This window comes from Cnephaeus nilssonii (genome assembly GCF_951640355.1).
Source record: "Cnephaeus nilssonii genome assembly, chromosome: 12".
Classification (NCBI taxonomy): Eukaryota; Metazoa; Chordata; class Mammalia; order Chiroptera; family Vespertilionidae; genus Cnephaeus; species Cnephaeus nilssonii.
In genome coordinates this window covers 40,316,053-40,340,376 of record NC_137083.1, presented here as the reverse complement: position 1 = coordinate 40,340,376, position 24,324 = coordinate 40,316,053, and the positions used below count along the sequence as shown (strand labels likewise).

Sequence of the window (24,324 nt, the reverse complement as noted above, 5' to 3'; positions counted from 1 at the left end):
GAAAATGGAAGGCTCCTTATTAACTATATAAAAATAAATAAAACCTTTGTAAAAGCACTTGCTTAAACAGACCCCAATCTCAGAAGTCGTACAGGACAATTTGGTAAAACTGACATAATTGTGATTTATTAACATGAATTAAAATGCCCAACCAGTGCTTCAATGTGACAGTATATTTAAAATAAAAAAGAAATTAAAGGCCATATACTGTACTACTTTCACAAAGATCACACAGTTTTGCAAAGACTTGTAATATGTACAATGCTATATATCAAATGAGAAAAGCTGTAAGCAATTATATATGCAAAAGAAATGCAGTATTTACAGTTTGTCAGGAGACATTAAAAATCATCTATACATTAAATTACATTTTGCTTGCAAATAACCAATAAAACAAAATGAGCCATGTCCACATCAAACTATAAAAATCTGTATTGCATTTTTATATCTAAGATGCACTCACAGAACTGCTGACGGAAAAAAAAAGAAAATCCTCGTAGTGCCATTGCTTAGCTCTGTATTTAATGCCTATGTATAAAATAATATAGAAAACATTCACTAAATGAATTTAACTGCAACAATAAAATTTAAAGATTATGTAGCATTAACTCTGCCAGAAAAACAGCTGGAATGTTCCACTTACAAAACAAAGGTAACTAATACTGGCTTAATAGCACATTTTTAAAGGAATTTTTGAAAAGCAAAAATGGGAACGATACAATGAAGAGCACTGGTGTTTTTTTGTTTGTTTTTTAATACAAAGTTTCATGTACAAGCTTTAAAAAGTACCTTAACAGGTACATATGAAATATACAGTTTATCTTACAGAACATTTAAAAAAATGTTTTGGGAGTCCATTTTAATGCCACCCTGAACCATGGTAATTGTTCTGAAATGTTGGTGGCACCTGTGCTCTGTGAATTGGAATCTGTCCAGGCACTGGAGATGCCTGCTGAGGTCCTTGAACCCCGTGTGGCAGAGCCACAGAGCCAGGATGAGGACAGAACCCTGAAGCAGGTGTTGGAATACTGTTTGGTCCTTGGGGCTGGAGATGAGGACCTGCGACTGGTAATGGACAATGTGGCCCTGTTCCAGAAGGCTGGTGTTGGGCTCCCGGTCCCAGAGCGGTGTGATGTGTAGCTTGTGAGGGATATGGTGGTACAGCTGGATGAGCACTTGAAGGAAAAAGTGGAGGTCCTTGATGAGGTGGATGGTGTAAGGCTTGAGCTGATGTGTTGTGATGCCCAGAAGCCAAAACACTGGAAGGTGGAGGAGGTGGTGGTGGTGGTGGGGGTGCTGAATTTACAACATGCTGGTGTTGTGCTTGTAGACCTTGGAGTCCTGTGGAAGGATGGGGCGGTGGATGGTGATGAGGGGCAGGACCAGGAGGTGGAGGGGGTGGTGGCAAATGGTGTCCAACAGTTTGAGCATGAATATGTGACCCAGGGGTGACAGCGTGAACAGGTCCTACTACATGTGCCACAGAGTGTTGCTGATGGGAACTTGGCTGTTGTACAAGATGTGGTCCTGGAGCAGGTGGTGGTGGAGGAGGGGGTGGGACGACAGTAGCAGAAGTTGGATGATGAATAGTAGGGTTCTGAGAAGGCAAAAAATGCCCTGGAGTAACATGGTGTCCTGGAACTGTTTGCTGGCTTGTGGTGCCAGGAAGTGCTTGATTTGGTCCTGATGTAAACACAGTTTGCTGGGAAAGACTACCTTTAAGCTGATTATAATTCTGAAAGTTTGCAGAGGGCTGCTGGTTTTGATAATAAGACGAAGAAGGAGGCGGAGGGGGTGGAGGGGGTGGTGCCGCACTGTTCAGACTTTGTTGGTTAAACTGACTGTATGTTGCCGAAGATTGTCCTGAGGGTGTCTGTGTAAATAACGCTCCAGGAGGTGCTTGCTGAGTACTGGCCTGAAGGTTCTGTGCTGCTGGGTAAAAGTTTCTCTGAGGTTCTCGCTGAGGTGTTCCAACTTGAGGTGACTGTGAGTGGTGAGGCCTGTAGGGAGACCCTAACTGCTGTGAAGGAGGCTTTGGTGAAAGATAGCCATGCTGGACAGGCGTGTGAGGCGTCGACGACTTGGGAGGATTTTCTATGTGAGGTGATGGAGGACAGTGTAACTTCACTGGTGCAGGAGGCAGCTTTTGTGAAAGTTGCTCAGATGAGTTACGACCAAGTGGCTGAGGCGGAGGATTCTTTGAAAGTGCTTGGGGGTTATTTAATAGCTGTTTTTGTTGGAGTTCTGTTTTCAGGTGAACACCATTCTCAGCTTCTGACACACTACCTGTTGCCTCCCACTGGGAATCTGGTTTTGTGAGTATTTTCCCATGTTGTTGAACAGGAATTATAGGTACTGGTGAGTTCGGCTATGAAAAGAAAAAGAAATCATATAAACTATAAATATAAGAAACACACACACACACACACACACATATATAGGCTTGCTATATTGGTATTTAATGCTATTTAAATATCTAATGCTATTTAAAAAAGAGGTAGGGAATAACATTGGTTTGAGGACTCAATTTTAAACTGAATCCCTTCAATTAATTTTTATTGAAGACAAGTTAAGGAAATAATGATCTTTAAACTTAATCTGCTTTTCCCCTAAGGCTTAGGGCCTAAGCAATGAAACCTGTTTTTTAGCCCCATTCTGAAAGAACTCTAATCACACTTAGCAAGTTACAATTCCATGATTGAAATTTCTACACCCAACCTAATGATAAATAGGTTTGGGTAAATAAAGTTGCTCCCCCAAAACCATTCTGGTTGTAACACCTTTTACATTGCTCAAATATAAATAATCCAAAACTACTTAAATAATAAGGCCAAAGAAAAAGGAAATCAATTTCAGATTCCTCATTTTTAGTTTCCAAAGTTACTGCCACGTTAGATTATCACATCTATGAATTCCCTAGATACCAACAGAATAGGGGTGGAACTCTTAGAGAAAATGTAAGCTACTGTAGTGCATTTAGCACATTAGACAGTTTGGTCAAATTTTGACAGGAAAATTGTACAAAAATCAAAACGTATTTGATATAGCAGAAAAATCTCTGTGCACATCACCATGCACTTTTTTGAATGGCCATGTTCGAAGGTCAACATTATTACCTTGCTCATTTTTGAAGGGCTTTTACAAGCATTTTGAGAAGTATCTGGGGATGGACATTCATTTGTAGTCATGGGTTCTAGATTTTCAGGATCAGGATCTATAATGCAGAAGAAACATATAGTAAGTGCAAAATTCCACTATATATGTTGCCTTTTACTAACCTTCCAAAGTAATGTGCATTCTACTATTCAAACCAAGTTTTTATAAAGGCTCTTTTCTCTCTGATTTAAAAAGGTATGATAGGTCATCTGCTTACTGACCTTCCATAAGTTCACTGAAAGAAGGGACTGGGCCCTTGGGTTGCAACTGGGGAATGTGATTTGAATGAGATGGAGGTGAAGACGGAACATGACTCGGTGAACATGGGACACATGGTGATTCTCCCCCTAGAGATGAAGCAGAAGCAGACCCAAAGAGAACATTAGAACTGCAAAGAACAAGGGGTGCAGAGTGATTAGCTGACTCCACTTTTTGGCAAAGGAACAAGCTCACTTACCAATATCTTTATCTTTTCGGTGATCACTGAGAAGTAAAGCTCTCTGGTAACTCCTTTCTCTCACCTGCTCCACTGAAGTTGAGGCAGTCCTTTCAAATAAAATCATATCATCAATTCAAAGAAGCTACTGCTAGCCAGATTTTTCTTTGTCCCTTAATGGTCAAATATGTCCTCTCAGAGCAAGTCTTAGATCTTTTGGGAAACCACTTTGGTATTAAGCTTTGGAAACAGCTTTTTTTTTCTTTCTTTCTTTCCTTTCTTTTCCTGACAGCTTTCAAAACAAATATTTTTATCCTCATCTCTTTGACATACTCAATTGGACTCCATTCCTTTGTCTTAAGCAGTTTCTTGGTGAAAATGAGGGGGCAGTTGGAGGGTCGTGTATTAACATTCAGAATGTCACTTCAGATTACCAAAGGTACCAAACACACCCTTTACAATTTACCTTGTGTCCAGATTGTAAGGTTAGCAGGAAGCTCTCTGGGGCAAGGGGACCAAGGAGCAATGTCAATGTGGCCTGCCCTTTGCCAAGACCCATCCTATTTCCAGCTGCTTATCCTACTGAATAGTTGATGATTCTTTCCAGGTAACTGGTAAAGAAATTGGAGGATGTTGGCTATGATAGAGGTTCTTTGGAGAGGAATATTTATGTGAAAACTATCAAGGAGTAACCACAATGGACCTTTAACAACACAGGCAAATATATAGCTGGTTTACAACTCATTAGCACAGAGGATCTTTCAAAAGTTATGTCCACAAACCTCTATCGCTTAGCCTTGGGAGAACAACAAAAAGGAAGACAGTTCATTAACAAAACCTTGTTCTTACCAGGATAGCAGACTTCAATTCTTTACAAATAACAAAGACTATTTTCATTATAAGGTATACTACTTGTAGTTATAAAGTTACTATAATTAGGTTTTTAAACAGGCTTACCATTGAACTGGCTCATTCTTCTCGGTGGCAGAAACTTCCTTAACAGGACAGTTATTGCTGGTTTCTTCCGAAGAAGCATTATAACCTGTAGCTGGTGTTGGTAAAGGTAGGCCAGCAGTGCTTTCTACCGACTCCCCGTTTTCACTCCTGTTGCCACACCCATCACCATTATTGCTCAAGTTTCCACTTGCATGAAGAGATACACTAACCAGTGGGAAGTGTTCTGTTTTAGAGCCACTTTTCCTCGCTTCACGTTGTCTTTTACGGTATTCTAATAAAGAAACCTTAAGAAAGGTAAGGAAAAGCAAATCTTTTATTCTTGTTTTATATGTCAGAGTCCATCTATTCTTTTTTTCTAAAGAGAATTACTATATTTATATTAGGAAAATTATGTAAAATAATTTGATTCTGAACAAATAATAATAATTACCAAATGCCTACTATATACTAGGCATTGTATTTAATGATTTACATACATTATCTCATTTAATCCTCACAACAACCCTATGAAATAGGTATATTAACATCCCCATTTTACAGATGAGGAAATTGAGTAACTCACTCACTCAAGGTCACACAGCTGGTGAGTGTTGGAGCCGGGATTCGAACCTAGGTCTTACTTGAAAGCCCGTGCTCTTTCCACTATACTACATTGCTTCCCACAAAGTTGCCAACTGGATTCTGTTATAAAAATTAAAAGCACACATCACTAAAATTCTTTGACTTATAAAGCAATAAGCCTATTAACAAATATAGTAAGTGTTGTAGTTTCTCCCATTCCTCTGAAATAAGGCATTCTAATTGTCTTGCTATGTATGCCAAATGAATAATGGTGGTAAATCAGATAATTTATTATTTATATAATACTTTTCAAAATACAAATACTGAGGAAAGAGGCATTTCTATGTAAGGCTACCTATTCTTTATAAAATAAGGATAGTACCAAATATACAACTTTGTTTTTTTGGTTGGGAAGTGGTTATTTTTAAAAGTTACTCTTTTGGTGAAAATAATCATCTCGAGGTTTTAATCTCTGAAACCATGCTTCTTATAAGAATTTTCTCTATTATGACTAGAGTGTTTTACTTCTCTGTCAACATTTTCTAATTAACTTGGCATTTACAAAAGGTTTGAAAATGTACATATCAAATATTCAACTTGAATAGTTATATGAATGCCTTACATATAATACATACTATACCTACTAATTACCCTCAGGAGTATGAAAAAAACACTATTAAAAGTTCTATAAATCTTTAAAATTGTAACCTTTTTCTTTTGTGGTGGATTCTGGGGTGTGCAACTTCCGTCGATCAAATTGTCATTAATAGTCCGTCCGAAACCAGATACAAGCCCATCTTCTGAAGTGCAAAACACAGGTGTTTTCATAAACATGCCTCTAGTATCATCCTGCATCAGGCATTTTGACTCACTTATTCGGAAGCCTCCTCCAACCTCCAACTGATGAGAGGGTGTCAGGTCCCTCAAGTTAGAGTTTACTGAGAAGTTAACACCTGTTCTGTCAGGACTCTTTACCCAGGAAGAATATATTGTGCCCCGTCCAGAGTGAGTACATTCCAGTTGGCTGTTAGAATCAGTCCTGTCATGTGTAGGTGTTTCCATGCTTTTATGCAAGGCAGTTTGCTCGACAGCATCGAGTCCCAGGTGAAGGTCTGCGGCAGAGTCCTTTTCTCCAGGGCACTGCCTGTTGATTTCATTCCTACTCCTAGGGCTTGTATAACCAATAGTCTTTATTTCTTGCAGACCCAGTTCAGTTAAATTAGAATTTCTAAAAGGCCCCAATGTTAACATGGTTGAAGATCTTTCATATCCCTGTTTAAAGAATAAAAACAAAATTACACAACCACATCTTGAGACTAATTTTTAAGTCTACTAGTAATTCTTAAAGCAAAATAATGATACTAGGAAAAAGTCACCAATTTAAATAACCTTTTTGAATATCTGAATAATCCCTTACCTCTTGACTGTAAGTGCGTCTCTTAATTTCTGGAGAACTTTCTGGGGAAGAAATATTCTATATAAAAAAATAATTAGAATTGAAAATTAAAATATATAAATCCATGGTATTTATAGAAATGAAAACTTAAAATGAGAAACTAATTACACAGAGTTTGGTTTTAAACTCTTTTTTGTTTTATTTCCATTTCTCATATAAGATCATTTGCTTTAAGGTCAATCTGATATATAGTCATTTAGTATGACTCATAAAAATGAAGGTTATGCTCATTTAAATAAAAAGTTCCAATTTACATAAATGCATGTTCCAAATTTTCTTTTAGTTTCTTAAAAACTTCTAATTTCAGTAAACCAGTTACTAAAGGGGGGAAAAGAAAAAGCTATTAAAGTAACGCCATCCCCATGAGGGTTTTCGTTGTTGTTGTTTTTTTGCATTTAAATTTCTCACCTCAAAGTGCATGGTATTTCCTGGTGTGCCAGGAGTTACTGGAGTAACTGGTGAATATATGGGCTTATAACCATTTCTACAAGCTTCATCATCTGATTTTATTCGTGGAGGAGTGGCAAATGATGGGTCCGTAGAAGTAATATCTATGTGAGTTGGTGTAGCATATGGTGAAGGAGTAGGTGTGGAGGTTTCTGAGTAAGCAGAATCTAGCAACTGATAAAGTCTTCGTTTTTTTAGTGGTGTCGTTAAATCTGTTGGGTGAAACAATTTATAAGAAATTTTACTGCTGGTATTTGATACAAAGCTTGAAACATCGACTACTACTAATGATGAATTTAATCCCCAAACAATTTCAGAGTTTTTATAGATATTACTAATATAAAGCAATCTCTCTCCATTCTACCCCACCCCACCAAACTTAATTTCACTATTAGCATTCATTATCTTGCCAAAAGGCTTACAGACCTAGGGCTCTGGAAGAAACCTTAGAAGTAGATATGTTAATTTAACTGAATTGTAAGAGCCCTTTTGAATCTGTTTGAAGAGCAGCCAACCCAAAAGCAAAAAATTCAACCATTCGCACCAACGTGGCACTGCAAATTAAGGTTTTCATGTCTATCTTCATCTAAAAGGTTGGAGGACAGAAATGAGAAATTATATATAACAAAGTACTTCTTTTGTAAAGCATGTCATAATAAGTAGAATATTACTTTGTTATATAAAGTTATACACATCTGTCCATATTTTTCACGTTAAAACAGTACTGAAAGAAATACCTGGAAGGGAACAGCTTTCATTTAATAGTAGAGGACTTTTATTTTCACCATTGATTAGTGGACTTCTGGATCTTTCTTGACAGGGTAAAATAAATCTATGTAAAATTGTTGAGTTTTCTTCTTCTAGAGCTTGTTTCAACCATCGCTGAAATACATCAAACAATAAATGAACAGAAATCAGTTTGTCGCTGTTTATGTAGCCTATAAATGTAGAGCTGATTCCAAAAGCATTTCACTACCAGGAATGGTAGTAAGCAATGAGATTGACATTTGGCTCATCCTAGATTTTTATATCCAGAAAAAGTTTACCTTCTTGCATGAGCCAGAAATGTTTTCAGTAGGTTCTTTTCTCCTCCTTTTTTCTGAAAGGAATGGTGAAGTGAATCTAATATAGTGCTTAGGAGTAGAGTACACATGGGGGCTGTAAGTGAGACCTGGCAAAGAATTTAGTTGTGTAGCTAACACTTCAGGATCTGTGGTTATGCGCAGAGGCCTTTCTGAAAGGCTATCTGAAGGTTTTCCTGTCTTCTCATTCTTCTCACTTAACCATTCATTGACCAAGTGCTAGAGAAAAGAAAAATTTCGATCACTATATATGCAATTACAGATTCTCCTATAGAACATTCTAAGACCCAATTCGTAATTGATGTATTACCTAAAATGATAAATTGAATAATTCAAACATATATGATGTCCCCCCAAAAATCATTAAGTCATTCTACATTTCCTTGGTTATCACTAGTCTTACGTCTAATTTTTTTACACAATAATACTTTGTAAAAAACACACAATAACTTTTGTAAAATAATAAAATCTAGGAGACTTCAGGACGATCTTATAAACACAAACATTAAATAAATTCAGGTTACTGCTTCTGTCCTAGGTATAAAATGTTTATTTTGTTAGAAAAATCTGATTGGGGCAGTGCTTTTCTACCCTGGCTGTTCAATATCTTCAGATGAGACCAGTGCAGGTACATTTAAAAAAAAAAGCTGTCAGCATTGACAATCACTATTGATTTAAGATGTTTGGCATTTGACCAGGATTTTAAATAAATTTATAGCACTGCAATCATTTAGTCAAGTAATAACAATAAAAGCATAATATGCTAATTAGACCGGACAGCTGAACAGACCTTCCGGATGAAGCCGTCATCGTCGGGGCTGCTAGGGCTGAGGCAGGCCACCGAGGCTGCGAGGGCCAAGCCCCTTGCACGAATTTGGTGCATCGGGCCTCTAGTAACTAATAAGCAGGGATGATGTCATATTTGTAATCAAGAAAATAGCTTCTTTTTTAAACATGAGTTTTCCCTTTAATCAAAATTACAAAGAAAGAGTTGTGATTATCTCTTTTGTCCTTCCAAAGTGGGCAAAAATAACTACTCCTTCTTGAGGCAATGGCTTGTTTGCTCAAGATCTCACAAATTTCAAATTAAACAGAACTGTGTTTAGATCTTATCTCTAACTAACCCTCTGATTCTCCATTAAAGTATTCTCCAGGGTCAGTCCTAGATATTTACTAAGTATACTTCTCATGGTTTCACAGTACTGGCAAACTACTGAATGTGTTAAGAACAAAGACAAGATAAATTAAATTTCAAAGCATTTTAAAAATATATTTTTATTGAGTTCAGAGAGGAAGGAAGAGGGAGAGCGACAGAAACATCACTGAGAGAGAGAGTCATTGATTGGCTGCCTCCTGCACGCCTCCCAATGGGGACCTAGCACCCAATCTGGGCATGTGCCCTGACCGGGAATCGAAACCTCGACCTCAAGTTTCAAAGTATTTTGGCGTAGAAGTTATGGAAGTATACGTTTATGATCTGCCCCCTCCCCAAATTGCCTAAAGATTACTACTTTGGGATCTCTGCTCCATCCAGTCTGCTGTACTATATTCAAAAGTGGGAGGAAAGTCCTAACCAATTTCACTCAGTGGTTAGAGCATCCATGCGCTGACTTAAGGGTCATGGGTTCGATTCTGGTCAAGGGCATGTACCTCAGTTGCAGGTTCCATTCCTGGCCCTGGTCAGGGCATGTGTGGGATGTTTCTCTCCTCACCTCCCCCCTTCCACTCTCTCTAAAAATCAATGGGAAAAAATATGATGCTCGGGGAAAGATTAACAACAAAAAAAGTGAGAGAAAAACAGAAACTTCATTAAGGATGTTCTGTTATTTCTGAATTCAGATGGGTTTATCTCAGTGAATAGTTTCCCATACTGCTTCATTAAATTTAATGGCAGGTTTTCAAAGATTTTTATTAACTGATCTAAAACTATCCTTATGAATTTTCACACATTCTATGGAAATCCACAATTTCATCACATTTAATTCTTATAATCGGCCTATAATGTGGAATTCATAAAAAAAAAAAAATACGAAGACCAAAGAAAAAATAACATCTTAAAACCAGTTATTTTTCTTAAGTGTAAACTTTGGTTAGGCAAATTATTTAAAGAAATCCTGAATCACAATACTAAAAGTAGATCTTGATAGACTCAATTGTTATTGTATTCATACCAATAACCATTTATATCGACTAATTTTATAGTCTTGTAATTCTCCTTTTTTAGCTAAAAAGTATAAAAACTAGCAAATATAAAAACTATGCCTCTTATTCTGTTTCTTATGAGATGTTATAGGCTGAATTTTAAAAACAAGTATATTTCACGTAAGACAGGAAGCTGTTTCTTACATTCATTAACAGCCATACCTTCTTTGTTTTGGGGTACTTTGTAGGACATTTATTAAGTGCTGGAACTTCAGATTCAGTAATTATTTCTGTTAGTGCAGTTTCAGTTTCTGGCTCTACTGCAGGTACAGTATTTTCAATGTCATTTTGTTGTGAAGTAACTTCTATATCAGGAGAAGATGGCTGGATATCTGAACACATGCTGACAGTTCTGTGTCTCCGACGCTGCTGTCCAATGTGAGTCCTACTGCGAGAAAAACTTTTTCGCTGTTTAGTTCTATTCACTTTGGCAGGGGTTGGCTTGCTAGCAGTTTCTTCTTTTGCTTGTTCCTAATTCAAAATACAACAGAATAGAACTTTTAATACTATGTTTACATAAGTGAGAAGTTGAAATCTAATAGCGCTAATCTACTTCAGAAGCTAACTTCCCCAAATTTCTTTATGAATTTCAATATGTACAAACTGACATAAAACATTTTTTACTAAAAAACAAAACAAGTAGAATCTTTATCTCAAGTCTAAATTCTTATAGGACTTGAGAAATGCTATTGAAAGGCTAATATCAGACATTAAAAATTCTTTATAAATGTAATTAAATCAGGTTTAATCATTATAAAGAGTTTAACGGTGAAATATAACTGGACCTGAATAAGAATACCTGAATAACTTCAGCATCACTGACAATCTGTGTATCTTTACATTCTGTTTTAACTTCAGTTTTGGCTGTGCTGATCCTTTCCAAAGCTTGTTCTCTTCTTTTCTCTCTTTTTTCCAGTCGGGCAAAAGCTTGCAGAATTGCTTCCATTTTCCTTTCTTCTCTTGTCTATGAAATTTAAATTTTAAATGACATAAATATCACTGCTCTAAAGTACAATTCAAAAGTCCAAATGTTCATGGCAAATTATATATATTTAATTATTTATTGATTGATTTCAGAGAGGAAGTGGGGGGAGAGAGAGAGATCAATGATGATAGAGAATCATTGATTGGCTGCCTCCTGCACGCCCCCTAATGGGGATCAAGCCTGCAACCCGGGCATGTGCCCTTGACTGGAATCGAACCTGGGACCCTTCAATCCCCAGGCCAACGCTCTATCCACTGAGCCAAACCAGCTAGGGCATCATGGCAAATTTAGAAAACAATTTTTATGATGCTGTTAGCAAAAACACTTATACTGATGGTAGGTAATGGGGGAACACATTTATATTCATTCGAGACCTTTCAGAATCACAAACATCTCGGTAAGCTCTGACATTACAAATAGATTTCATGAAAGGGACACTTGGATGATTATGGGTAAAGCAAAACAAAACCAAAAGGCTCAAAAAATAAACTATATTTTGCTTTAACAAAATAAAAATATTTTTTCTCAATAATAGAAAAGTCAGCCTTTTGAAATACGAATCAAAGTTCTATGATGAAAAGGTTAAATTCATCTAACCGTAAGGAGTGAATATGTTACTGACATGGTAGCAGGATATCGTGTGGTGTGGTCGTGGGTTCAAATTGTGACTCTACCAGTCACTTACTATCTCCGTGACCCTAGACAACTTAACCTTTAGAGCCTCTTATAAAATGTAATAATACTTACACTTCACCAAATCATTACTGATTTCAAATAGAAAATAGCTGTTAAGTCTTTTTTAGCAGTAATTGGAAAATGGTAGGCATTCCATGAGTGTTAATACTACTTCTACTTTGGCTCCTCTGCCCTCCATTATAGTTCTTATATGGCATTCCTCTACCTTCTGCTCTTCCTGTCTTACCCTGACAGTTCAAGGCAGGGACTGTGGAACAGCAATAGTTCCTGTGAGCATGAATTCTTTTTGGAGAGAGAACATTAAAACCAAGGCCCAGAGCCTTGGCCAGTGGGTCTGGCAAATGCTTCAGCTTTCAAGGAAGTACATCCATCAACTGTTCATTTCCCCAAATCAAAGAACCAGGCCATGAGGCTCAGATCCGTTTGTGTTTCCTCCTCTATTGCCATCGATGTGGGCGGGGAGAAAGATCAGAAACTCAGGGTCTGGCTGAATGGTCTTTTCAGTTGGAACTTTAGTTCCAGTAATAAGCAAAGATTCAAGCATCAAACACCTACAATCTGGAACCTACTGCTTACTCTTTCCTGTATTTGTTCCCTTACTGAATATAACAAAGGAAGAAAAAAAGTAATATGTCAACAGAATTCCTCAGAGAATACTTATACGTTTCTAAGTAGTTAAATGGTCATACTGCAAACGTATCACTCTCACAATATGTGTTATCCTCACCCTCTTTATTTTACAGGTAAGGAACAGGTCCAAAAAGGTAAGATTGCTTGTTCATAGGTACATATCTGCATCTTTTTACTAGAAGTGGGAATTTTAAAGCTGAATTATTTCCTTAGATAATTCATCCCTGGTCTTTTAAAATCACTTTTATCTTATGTCTCTCTATAAAACCTTTGGTCTCCATATTTCAGGGCTTTTCTAAAACCCTAAATTTAGAAATCTGGAGCAACAGGAAAATATAATTTTCGTAATTGCTTCACCTGTTCAATGGGGATGGGTGGGGAAGGAAAGGGTAATTATTATTATTATTGTGTTTATTACTTTAAATTTAAAAAAATGTGGGTAAAGTACATTCTTTGAGAAGAAAAACTTAAACTTGCCTTAACAAGGATTGTTTTATATTAAAAATAATTACCCAGAAGCCAGGCACCCAATGAAGATACATTCTATATCATGATTATAGAGGATTTTCTAAAATGAATATGAATTTATGCCTAAAGAAGTTTTCTTTGACATAGTCCAATATTCACTTATTTAGGATATGGTGAGTGTGAGGGTCAGAGATAAAATTATTTCATGTAAAGACTAAATTCATGCAATTAAAAACTGAACTCCCTTATAAATAATACAACTACTTGATAGTCAAAGCAAAATCCTTTATTTAGAGATGACTAGTAATCTTTTTGAGCTGTTCAGTATCTTAAAAAATAATCTAGTCCTTTGCTGCTTAAGAAATCTAAGCCCAGCCTGGCTGGTGTGGCCAGTGGTTGAACATCGACACATGAACCAAGAGATCCCTAGTTTGATTGCAGGTCAGGGCACATGCCCAGGTTTCAGGCTTGATCCCCAAGAAGGGGCTGCAGGAGGGCAGCCAATCGATATTTCTCGCTCATCGTAGTTTCTGTCTATCCCTCTCCCTTCCTCTTTCTCTAAAAAAAATCAATAAAAACATTAAAAAGAAAAAGACAGAAATCCAAACACAGGTATATTAAGTTGACTCGCTGAAAGGCAGTACTGTAATTATTATCCAAGTTTCCTACTTCCTGATTCACTCTTTACAATTAACAACCACTGGTATTCTGCATAAAACATAACTGCTCCCACATTTACTACATCTATTAAATATCTTAATAGCTTTAACCCAGTTTCATCTTAAAACACAAATGTTGAAAATGTACAGTATCTGATATTCTACATGAGAAAAAATGAGTGCAGATCTACTTTTATTTTAAATTAGGTTCATGTCATTCAGCTTTTATATTCACCACTACATCTAATGCATTCTTTGATACATTAACCAGCTATGCAGTATCTATTTAAAGAATGAAAATTTACTAGCCATGTGAAAAATAACAATTTTGTGTATAACTTGAAGCAATGACAGCTGTTTAGGGGATTAGAGAAATTGAGTCCTAATGAAATCCAGCAGACTGTCCATAGATTTTAACATCTGTGCTTGATGTAGTTTAGATCATACTTGTCACATAAGGCTACTACTAAGACATGCATTCCTATAACCATGACTCATTACAGGCCTATGTCTCTCCAAACCTCAAAGTCATAATAATCTGTGAGCTAGACAATTGATAGACTGATATATAATTAGAATCAGATAGGGTTGCCTTTCAGGAATATTACATTATTTCTTGACACACTGTTAATGCTGGAGTGCCGGGTGCTAAGCTAAACTATGAGGGATCTCGGATGAGATCTACCTAGATAGCTTTTATGACATATTAGAGCAGCGGTCGCCAACCGGTGGTCCGCGGACCACTGATGGTCTGTGAGGCCCAAAAGGTTGGCGACACCTGTACTAGAAGCCTGGTGCGTGAATTTGTGCACAGGTGGGGTTCCTTGGCCTGTCTGGCGATCAGAGCCGATTGGGGCCCACCGGCCAGAGGGAGGCACCGCAGGAGGTTGGCTGTGGGAGCGCACTGACCACCAGGGGGCACTCCTGCATTGAGCATCTGCCCCTGGTGGTCAGTGCGTGTCATAGCTACAAGCCAGTGGTCAGGTCATTGGGTCGTAAAGGTCGCTTAGGCTTTTATATAGTTTCTAGGTATACAAAAGCAAATATAGAGTATGTAATTTCCCATAAGCAAAAGAAATGCTGCTTAATGTCTCCATAGAATTTTATCACTCGAAAATTTTGAGAATTTTTATTTCAGCTTTATGCTTCAATGTAAAAATACACTGATATCATATAATTTTATATTTGGAAGAGACTATGGAGATCTTGTCTAAGCCTCCTATTCAAAAATGTGGGAAACCTAATGTCCATATAGTTCAAAGTTACATAATAAAAAACATGAATTAAAATTTTATGTAATATTGCAACTAAAAAAATACACTTCACTGAGTAAACTGTTATTATTTATCCCAATTAGAGATATTGGGTCATTTAAATTGAGTAAATATAAGCTTATAAACTGTAGATGCTCCATCATAGTAGCTTTTGAGGGAAATTTGCTAATCTAGAGCTTGTGATTTAATTTTTTACCTTGCTATCAGGTAGGAAGAGGCTTTTCTTAGAAACAAAACAAAGAAAATCTTGCCTTTCAAAGGAAAAGGGAAGGGTAGGGCCAATCTGCCACTCTACAGCTTTGACTTAGAGAAATTAAAATATTCCTTACTGCTCTAGCTGGTTTGGCTCAGTGAATAGAGCATTGGCCTGCGGACTGAAGTGTCCTGGGTTCGATTCTGGTCAAGGCACATGCCAGGTCGTGGGCTCGATCCCCAGTAGGGGATGTGCAGAAGGCGGCCGATCAATGATTCTCTGCCATCATTTATGTTTCTATGTCTCTCTCTCCCTCTCCCTTCCTCTCTGAAATCAATAAATACATATTTTAGGGGGAAAAATTCCCTACTCAAGTAACTTACCCTTTTGAATAGGAATTAGAAATTATTAAAATTTATTACTTTAAAAAAATAGGTAAGATTGGTTACCAATAAAATAATTCCAAAATAGCAAGTATGGCTCGTGGTGGAATCAACATTTCTTCTCTACCACACGACAATTTAGTTTAACCTTATGCACTGTTTTCTACTTGATTTTCACATATTATTTCCTACAAGCTATCATCCAAAAGGACCTTTGCCTTCTTTTTTTTAAGTGACTAAGAATTGTGTATACAAAGCACGTGTCACTGTTATTTGAAGGCATATAACTTGAAGTATTTAAACAAGCTTTTAGAAATCTTTATTACAGGACAGCTAAAGCTAAATGTCCTCATTTTGTTTGAACCTGTAAAAATGAACAGGTTTCCTTTTGCTCTTCAATACTTTAGAAACATAATTCCTAAACTATGAGAGAAAAAAGGACTTTAGAAAATTAAAATTAGCAATCAACATCAATTTAATCATGCTACAAGGAGAGAAAAGTGAGGTGGATAGTATGTCATCAGATAATTTTGCCGGCAACAAATTCACTCTCTCTAATTTTACTATTTAAATTTCTTTTGCATCTTCTGATCTTCTTAAGTCACTTTCTAGAGGTATTAGTAACAGCATGGAATCTGTATAGTGTTTTCTCTGTATTCCATGGAATAAAAATCTGGGATGTCAAAGATGTCACCACAAAATAGTTGCAAGGGTGTACAAGTTTAGGAAATGCTAACAGTTTTGTTTTGTTTTCAAATCCTCACCTGAGGATCTGTTTTTATTGATTTTCAAAAGAGGAAAGGAGAGAAAGAAACATCAGTGTGAGAAACATTGATTGGTTGCCTCCTGTACATGCCCTGAACAGGGGATGGAACCCACATCTTGGTATGTGCCCTGACCAGGATTTGAACCCGCAACCTTTTTGGGTGTACGGGACAATGCTCCAACCGAGCCTTGTGGCCACGGCTAACAATTTATTGAGTTTTTAAACACACCATGTATACTGGGAATCTCAAAGTTTGGGACATGGTATGTGGTTTACTAAACTCAAGTGGCCACAGAGCTCTTTTTTTTCAAAAAACATCTTTTACTTTAAAAATGTATTTTTATTGATTACTGAGAGGATGGGAGAGATATAGATATGGACATCAATGATGAGAGAGAATCATTGATTGGATGCCTCCTGCATGCCCCACACTGGGGATCAAGCCTGCAACATGGGCATATGCCCTGACCATCAAACCCTGACTTCCTGGTTCGTAGGTTGACACTCAACCACTGAGCCACGCTGGCCAGGCCTTCACAAAACATCTTAAATATGAGTTCTGTGGAATAATTTTATGTGAAGGATGAGGGCTGAAAGAATAATGAGGGATCCTGTATCCTGGCAAGGTCTTCAGGGCACAACGTGAGCTATAAGGAAGCCTTACTTATTTCATACTCATGAACCTATATCTTTCCTCAAATGCTTGCCATAAAACACTTAGTAGGCTCATCTGTTGATCATCATCTGCTTTTATAAAAGCCAGGTCTTCCCCTCCCCACCTCAGGAGCTGGGTCTATGACAATGAGATTCTTGCTCTTCCATACTTTATATCTTAATGATATATAATTCACGATTATCCTAGCTGCTTGACAATTCAAGACTCTCACACCTAGGTGACTATCCTTTCATACCCCTTTTGTTTCTGCAATTTCTATCCCCCTGAACCATCTTCCAGGGACTCCAGTTAAATCTGACTATAATAGGCCATCCAAATATTAACAAGACTATATACTTCCAAGATAGTCTTTTCATAAGATTATGAGAAATTACTTTGAAATAAAGATTTTAATTAAAGATATCATATTAGAGATATTTAATATATTAAAAATACTATAAAGGAGGTTATTTTCGCCCTGACCAGTTTGGCTCAGTGGATAGAGCGTTGGCCAGCGGACTGAAGGGTCCAAGGTTCGATTCCGGTCAAGGGCATGTACCTTGGTTGCGGGCACATCCCCAGTAGGAGGTGTGCAGGAGGCAGCTGATGGATGTTTCCCTCTCATTGATGTTTCTAACTATCCCTCTCCCTTCCTCTCTGTAAAAAATCAATAAAATATATATATATTTTTTAAAAAAGGTTATTTTCATGAATTTTAAATGGGGAAGGGGACAAGCCTCCTTTTTAATTTAAATCTTTCAATGGTTTTGTATTTTAATTGGTCACTTGTTAATTCCAACAAAATAAGGTGACCTTCCCAATATCTAATTCCCTTCTGGCACACTCTACCTCTGACAAGGTTATAGCCACTAACCTCACCTCACAGCAACTGTCGTGTACCTGGGGGAGTCTGCTCAGTAGTGCCCTGGTTTGGACTTAGGTGAGTATAAACAGTCTACTGTGTTTCAATTGCCATAACTTAACTGGGCTGACTGTAAAAATCTCCCAAATCGATCCCAACCTACTGCCTAAGAAGTACTTCTCACGAGTTAAAAAGGAAATGTCCAATACATCTATTCAGTTCCATACCACTTAGCCACAAGTTTGATTTTATAAGCAGGTAACAACTTTTTAGGGGAGGGAGGGGAGAGACAAAATATAATGGAGGAAAAGGGAAAATGTTAATGAAAGAACAGCTTTCTACTCAGGCCACATAGTAAGATTTCAATAAACTTTCTTGAGATCATCAACCTTATCTCCCTTCCCCCTAAAATAATCAGCCTATAATCATCCTATATAATAAAAGGCTAATATGCAAATCGACCAAACAGCAGACAGACCAGTCGCTATGATGCGCACTGACCACCAGGGGACAGATGCTCAACCCAGGAGCTGCCCCGTGGTGGTCAGTGTGCTCCCACAGTGTGCGCAGCTCAGCCAGAAGCTGGGCTCACAGCTGGTGAGCACAGTGGTGGTGGCGGGAGCCTCTCGCGCTTCTGCAGCAGTGCTAAGGACCCCTCGGGGGGATGTCCTAAGCCGGCAGTTGGACATCCCCCGAGAGGTCCCAGACTGCAAGAGGGACGCCCCCCCACCCCCCACGAAGGTCATGCACCGGGCCTCTAGTACCTTAATGTGATTTACCATTTATCACATTTATAACTATGTCCAGGCTCTCTCCCCTGGAGAAATAACCATCCATTCAATTCCATACAATTTAGCTATAAGCTAATCTGCACTTTATACCCTACTCATAAGGTCCATCATGAATACTACCTAGTTCATGAAATGGTGTCTGATCCCCCCAGCTGTAAGCTATATTTCTAGCTCCTTTACCACACTTCTTGCTGCATTACAATTGTTTTTGTAAATGCCCATTAAGGCAGAGACATTGTCTTTCATTCTCTTTCATTCTCACCAAAAAGATCAAGCCAGCAATGAAAATACATAAATCCCCTGGTGCAATTTTTAGAGACTGGGCAAAATGCTAAATATTAGGTTACATATAAAACTGCCATCTGTGTAGGTAAAAAATGGTCACATCAATTTCACATGGTTCAAGCTATACTTCAAAAGGATGGGCTTTAGCATATTTGAATTTGGAAACTACGTGGTATTTATCTGGGAGGAGAATATGACTGACTCCTTTTTATGTCCCAAACTCATGAACACACATGAAAACTAGTATTTCCTATTGTATTCATAAGGGTAAAGTCTGACCTGTCACAGAAGAAAATCTAAATCAGTTTGACATAAGTTCCTCAGGAGTTAACTTTATCTTTCCAACTACTGATGTTAACATAACCAAAATAATGGAAGGAGTAGAAAAATAAATGCTAATTAGTATTTAAACTTTTCAAAACCAACCGTTTTGTCCTCACAAATACTAATATTTTGGCAGTGGGAAATAACCATACCGATTAGAAACAGCAACACTGCAATTGACTTTGGGGATTTTAAAATATTTCATGTCCCTTTAAAATATCAGACCAATTCTAAACATTTAAGCTTTTCCCATTTTTCCACGTTATTCCTATGAAAAATAACCCAGTTGCACAACAGATGTTAAAATGAATATGCTAAAATTGATATAAAAATGAAGTATTCTTATATATTAATATAGCATGCTAATAGGCAAAATCAGTACCAAAAATGGATTCGTAAGTAAGCCTTTTTGTCTGTTTATCCAAAGTTCTACCATGTTCAACATCAGCAAAAAGATCTATTTTCTTCTGGGTCAGAAAATGAGGATGTTCTAAGTACCATTACCTCTCTCAGCTTTGGTAGAAGGAGATATTTTTAAAGTAGCCCATAGTCATATAAACTTAGAATGCAATCTGAATAAAATTATTGTATGGGCACAGAACAAACCTCCAGGTTTTTTTTTTATTTCCTTTTTTTTTTAAAGCAGTTGCAATAAAGGTCCTCCTGCCAGACACATGCCTCATACAAAAACCAGTAATACCCTAAATTGGCATTCTAAAAGTTTCCGCAGAATTACTGCAAATACAAAGCTGTGGCAATTGTGGAATCAACAGTCCAATATGAAAATCTAGTTAAGAAAGGGTAATCTGGGTAGGTACAGGTAATTTAGAACCTTGCAAAAGGTTTAATATTGATTCTTTTAGGTAAAGGAAGAACTTTTTTAAAAAAAACCAAAATATTTTCTCGTATATTTTTCTTCTATCTCTCGCTGAAATTCTGAGGCTATGAAAGAGCTCTGCATTGCTTTCACAATTTTGAAGATCAATAATGAATCAATACTAGAGAAATGATCAAGGCAATGAAACAAACAGACTTACATTGAGTAGGCCTACAATTCCAAAGACCTGAGTTTCCATGGAATATACCGTGTAAATCAGTAAAACAGGAAATAAGGGAGCATATGAAATAAAAGGGACCACAGAAAACCCACACTGAGATCTTTAGTTGTGTAAAGTCATTTTCAAATCTTAGGGCACACTATATAATAATACTTTGTGGCCTAAATATTGTATCAATTGCTAATTTAGCATGGATGGTAAAACTAAATCTTGTTCTAGATTTTATACAGATACTAGAGGCCCGGTGCACGACATTCGTGCACTGGGGGGGGGGGGCGGTAAGTCCCCTCATGCTGTTGCTTGCCAGCCATGAGCTAGCTTCTGGCTGAGCGGTGCTCCCCCTGTGGGAGCGCACTGACCACCAGGGGGCAGCTCTTGCGTTGAGCATCTGCCCCCTGGTGGTCAGTGCGTGTCATAAAGACCAGTTGTTCCGCCGTTCAGTCTATTTGCATATTAGCCTTTTATTATATAGGATTATATAGGATTTACAAATATAGTACAAGGAATATAAATATCAAACATTTTATTGAAAGCTGTACAAGATACAGAAATAGTAGCTACCAAACAGTAGTGGTTTTTGTTTTCATAAGCCATTTATTTGATGCTATTATAAGCTTTAAAATTCCATTTTTGTTTTACATTAAATTATGAAGAGAAAGGATACATTTAACTAATGAAAGACATTTTGCAACAGTAATTCTGGCATTAAAATTTATTAATAGTCCTCAGCTTCAAAAGCGTTTAAAAAATAATTTCTTAAATATCATACATTCTAAAATGTCTAATGAACATACAGTAAAAATACAAAAGATTAGTGGAAGTAACCTGAATGGTAATGACAAAGCCAAACAAATGCTCAGTGGCACATGGTGTTTGCTAACTTCAAACAAAGAACAGGGTAAAAACCCTCCTAAAGGCAGCAACAATTACTATGAGAAGATCAGCTATCACTAAGCCCAAGTGACAGCAAGAAGCAGCTACTAGCTTCCCAACTTACCATCTTCCTTTTCCTTTCTGCAATCTGTTCCTCTGATTCCATTTCTACTTCATTGCTAATGGGAGTTTTTTCTTCTATATCATCAATAAAATCTGGTTCCTGAGAGATGGAAAGAACTGCTTTATGAAAATTACTACTCCACATATAATAGGGGCACTGAGCTATTTTAAATGTTTTCAACTACAATGAATTCAACATAAACATTACAAGCCTACTTAAGTCCATTTCAAAAATTTAAAACTGGTTTCCTAATTCAAGAAACTTTCCAAAATCAATTTTGCTAAAGATCTAGTGAATAGTGTTCTTATCCATAGAGCCTACAAGGTTAATATGGTAGGATAGCCTTATGTTTATATTCTTCCCAAAACATAAACATAAATTATTTCACAAAAACCCAGTGCCTACAAATACCAAGTGCTCAAAAAATTTTTAATTTGAAACTTATGAAAAATTATTTCTAGAAGATAGGGTATTGGAAATGACTAAAATGTTAATTTTTATGATTAAATGGTCCTTCCTAATTTCCATTTGTTTAGAGGACATACAATAAAGTGTTTCCTGGAAGGGCAGAAGTATCTTGTGTTTTTAAGAATTTCCCCTCAAAAATATTGTCTGCCACCCATATATAATTGATTTAATTATGTCCCAAATATTAAAGGAAATTTTACAGTTTAAGACTTTGAATAAGCACACTTACTATGAATACAAGGAAAGTGCAAAATGGAGTAATTGTTAAAATTACCCAGCCTTAGAAAAATCTTATATTTCTGCCAAGATTTGCTGGGTGAGTAGTTTCTTTGTAGTTTAACAAATATTGTACAAATTCTAGCAGAACCTGTATTTTATGTGTATAAGAACTTCATTAAATAACAGAATGGACTTAACTTAGAAATTTTACATAAAACAAAAAAAAGAGGCTAAAATATGACAAATTACTTTTCTTTGTTAACTTATTTCATTAAGAAGCAACACACAAAGTTCAGTACCTGATTATTTGATACTGACAGTCTCAGTGGAGAAAGCTTTCTCTGTTTAGTTTCTGGGCTCTTCATTTTATTTGTTGTTCCTTCACAATCCAAAGTAATATTCTGATTTTGCGTATCTTTTTCTTTTGAAATATCCTTTTCTTTTTTTCCTTTTTTCCTTCTTGTCTCATAACCACTGTTGATGTTTTCCGTGGACTCAGAACTACGTTTTAGAACAGGGCACTCTGGATTTTCTTTGAGGCATGCGCAATCCACCTTGTACTTACTGGAAAAATAACCAGTTAAATAGTTATTCAAGACATTTTAAAAAACCTGTAAAATTTTATAATTCATTTTAAGCTGCAACTCCATAAAATTGTATGCTATTACTAATTATAAGTAATCCTTACTTTTCACTAATTTGTATTCCTAGTAACTATCACAAAGAAATTTTATTTTCTTATAAGAACAATGTAATAAAAGTTGATTTCTAGGCTTCAATCACAAGGATAAATAAGTAATGGTTTACAGAAAAAAAAAAACTCCAATAAAAATTTTTTTAAGTATAAGGATACTGTGGCTCACATTAAGACAAAAATGTATTTATTTCAGAGGTTGCAAAGTGTTATAACAAATACCCTAAATTTGACCTAAGTAAAAAAAAAATGCTAGGTATAATAAATATCAAACCTTAATTAGTTCTCTTATACTTTACAAAATGGTTTCAATAACCAGGTTTCTTTAAAAAACTACATTGGAAAAACTTCAAGTAGTGCTTCCTTTTGCCCTTACGTGTTCCCTCTTTCAAATAGAAGCTTGAAAAATAACTACTATCTTTCATCTTCACAGTAGTGGTAATTATTTCTCTCATTTTACAGATGAGATTAAACTCAAGAGAGAAACAGTATCTTGTCCAAAGTCACACAATTAATAAGTGGTAGGGATGGTATCCAGATTCAGGTCTATAGGAGTCCAAAGCCCACATTTTGCATCTCAATATTTCATAATGCTCTGATCTCTTTATCACCAAGATTTAGTTCATTTCTAGGATAAATGTCCAAACGTAGGTTAAATAATAATAGAAGCTTACCACGTTGAATGTTTTAAGTAGATTCAAAATTTGTTCAAAATAAAAATAATATGCTAAGTTTCTAATACTCCTATTCATTCACTTTTAACACCAGCATAAAGGCACAGGTCAAACTGCTTAACTGCCTAATTCTCTGAATCGGGTAGAATTCAAATATTAATGGTCTACCTCCTACCTCTCCAAATCAGGTTTAATAGAAACTAGCTTGAAACTCTTTCTAAATGTCTTCTTTGATTTCAGGGTAACAGAATTCCCTATAATAATGATGGCAACACTAAAGCGTATTAAGTAATTATTTTGTGCAAGGAACTGTTTTAAACACATACTAACTCATTGAATCTTCAAAAAATTTGTTAGGAGAGTATTATTATTCTCATAGTATACATGAAGTACTGAGGCACTAAGAGATTAAGAAACTGGTCCAAGGTTATATAGCTAAATAAGCGATCCAGCTAGGATTGGAAACCAGTCAGATTATAAAAAGCTTATATTCTTAACCACTGTGGGATAGTGTTTCTTAAAGTAATGAGCAAAGAGCCATTTTTGCAGTATTTTCCACTGTCTCAGGAGAAAGGGCCAAAAAGGAAACATGTAAAGTATCATGATAAATCTGACTCAACAATCAAATAGAAATGAATACTAAAGTAAGAGGGTTTTCACTGACAAAAACCAAAATGACCATTAACCCTTTGCACTCGCTTGCTTTTTTCTCGAGCTGCTACCGATGCTAACCGTGTCAAGTCACACTTGACATCCGAGTGCAAAAGGTTAAAAACTTCTGCATTTCAATAGGGTACCACAAAAAATTATAAAAAGTAAAATACAGAATAGGAGGAAATGAACTGAAATACTTATAACAACCTTCTCCCTTCAAAAAAGTCAGTAAGAAAAAGACTACCCAGCAGAAAAAATGAATAAATGATTAGGCAATTAATAAGAAAGCCAA

At 36.5% G+C, this 24,324-nt stretch overlaps 1 protein-coding gene across 4 annotated transcripts in view; it reads right to left on the bottom strand.

Moving 5' to 3' along the window:
* Positions 1-99: 99 nt before the first annotated feature.
* The window catches only part of KMT2E (lysine methyltransferase 2E (inactive)), a 96,093-nt gene continuing 71,868 nt past the window's right edge, over positions 100-24,324 (bottom strand). For 3 of the 4 annotated variants that reach the window (XM_079785837.1, XM_079785838.1, XM_079785840.1), the window contains 14 exons: positions 22,310-22,574; positions 21,324-21,422; positions 11,097-11,261; positions 10,460-10,768; positions 8,060-8,314; positions 7,751-7,895; positions 6,975-7,225; positions 6,528-6,584; positions 5,819-6,382; positions 4,550-4,833; positions 3,614-3,702; positions 3,378-3,503; positions 3,117-3,214; positions 100-2,368 (listed from right to left, as the gene is read on the bottom strand). In XM_079785837.1, the coding sequence (XP_079641963.1) occupies positions 860-2,368; positions 3,117-3,214; positions 3,378-3,503; positions 3,614-3,702; positions 4,550-4,833; positions 5,819-6,382; positions 6,528-6,584; positions 6,975-7,225; positions 7,751-7,895; positions 8,060-8,314; positions 10,460-10,768; positions 11,097-11,261; positions 21,324-21,422; positions 22,310-22,574 (4,216 nt within the window). In that variant the 3' untranslated portion in view covers positions 100-859. The remainder of the gene's footprint in view (positions 2,369-3,116; positions 3,215-3,377; positions 3,504-3,613; positions 3,703-4,549; positions 4,834-5,818; positions 6,383-6,527; positions 6,585-6,974; positions 7,226-7,750; positions 7,896-8,059; positions 8,315-10,459; positions 10,769-11,096; positions 11,262-21,323; positions 21,423-22,309; positions 22,575-24,324) is intronic. The other variant, XM_079785839.1, reaches the window with a different exon arrangement.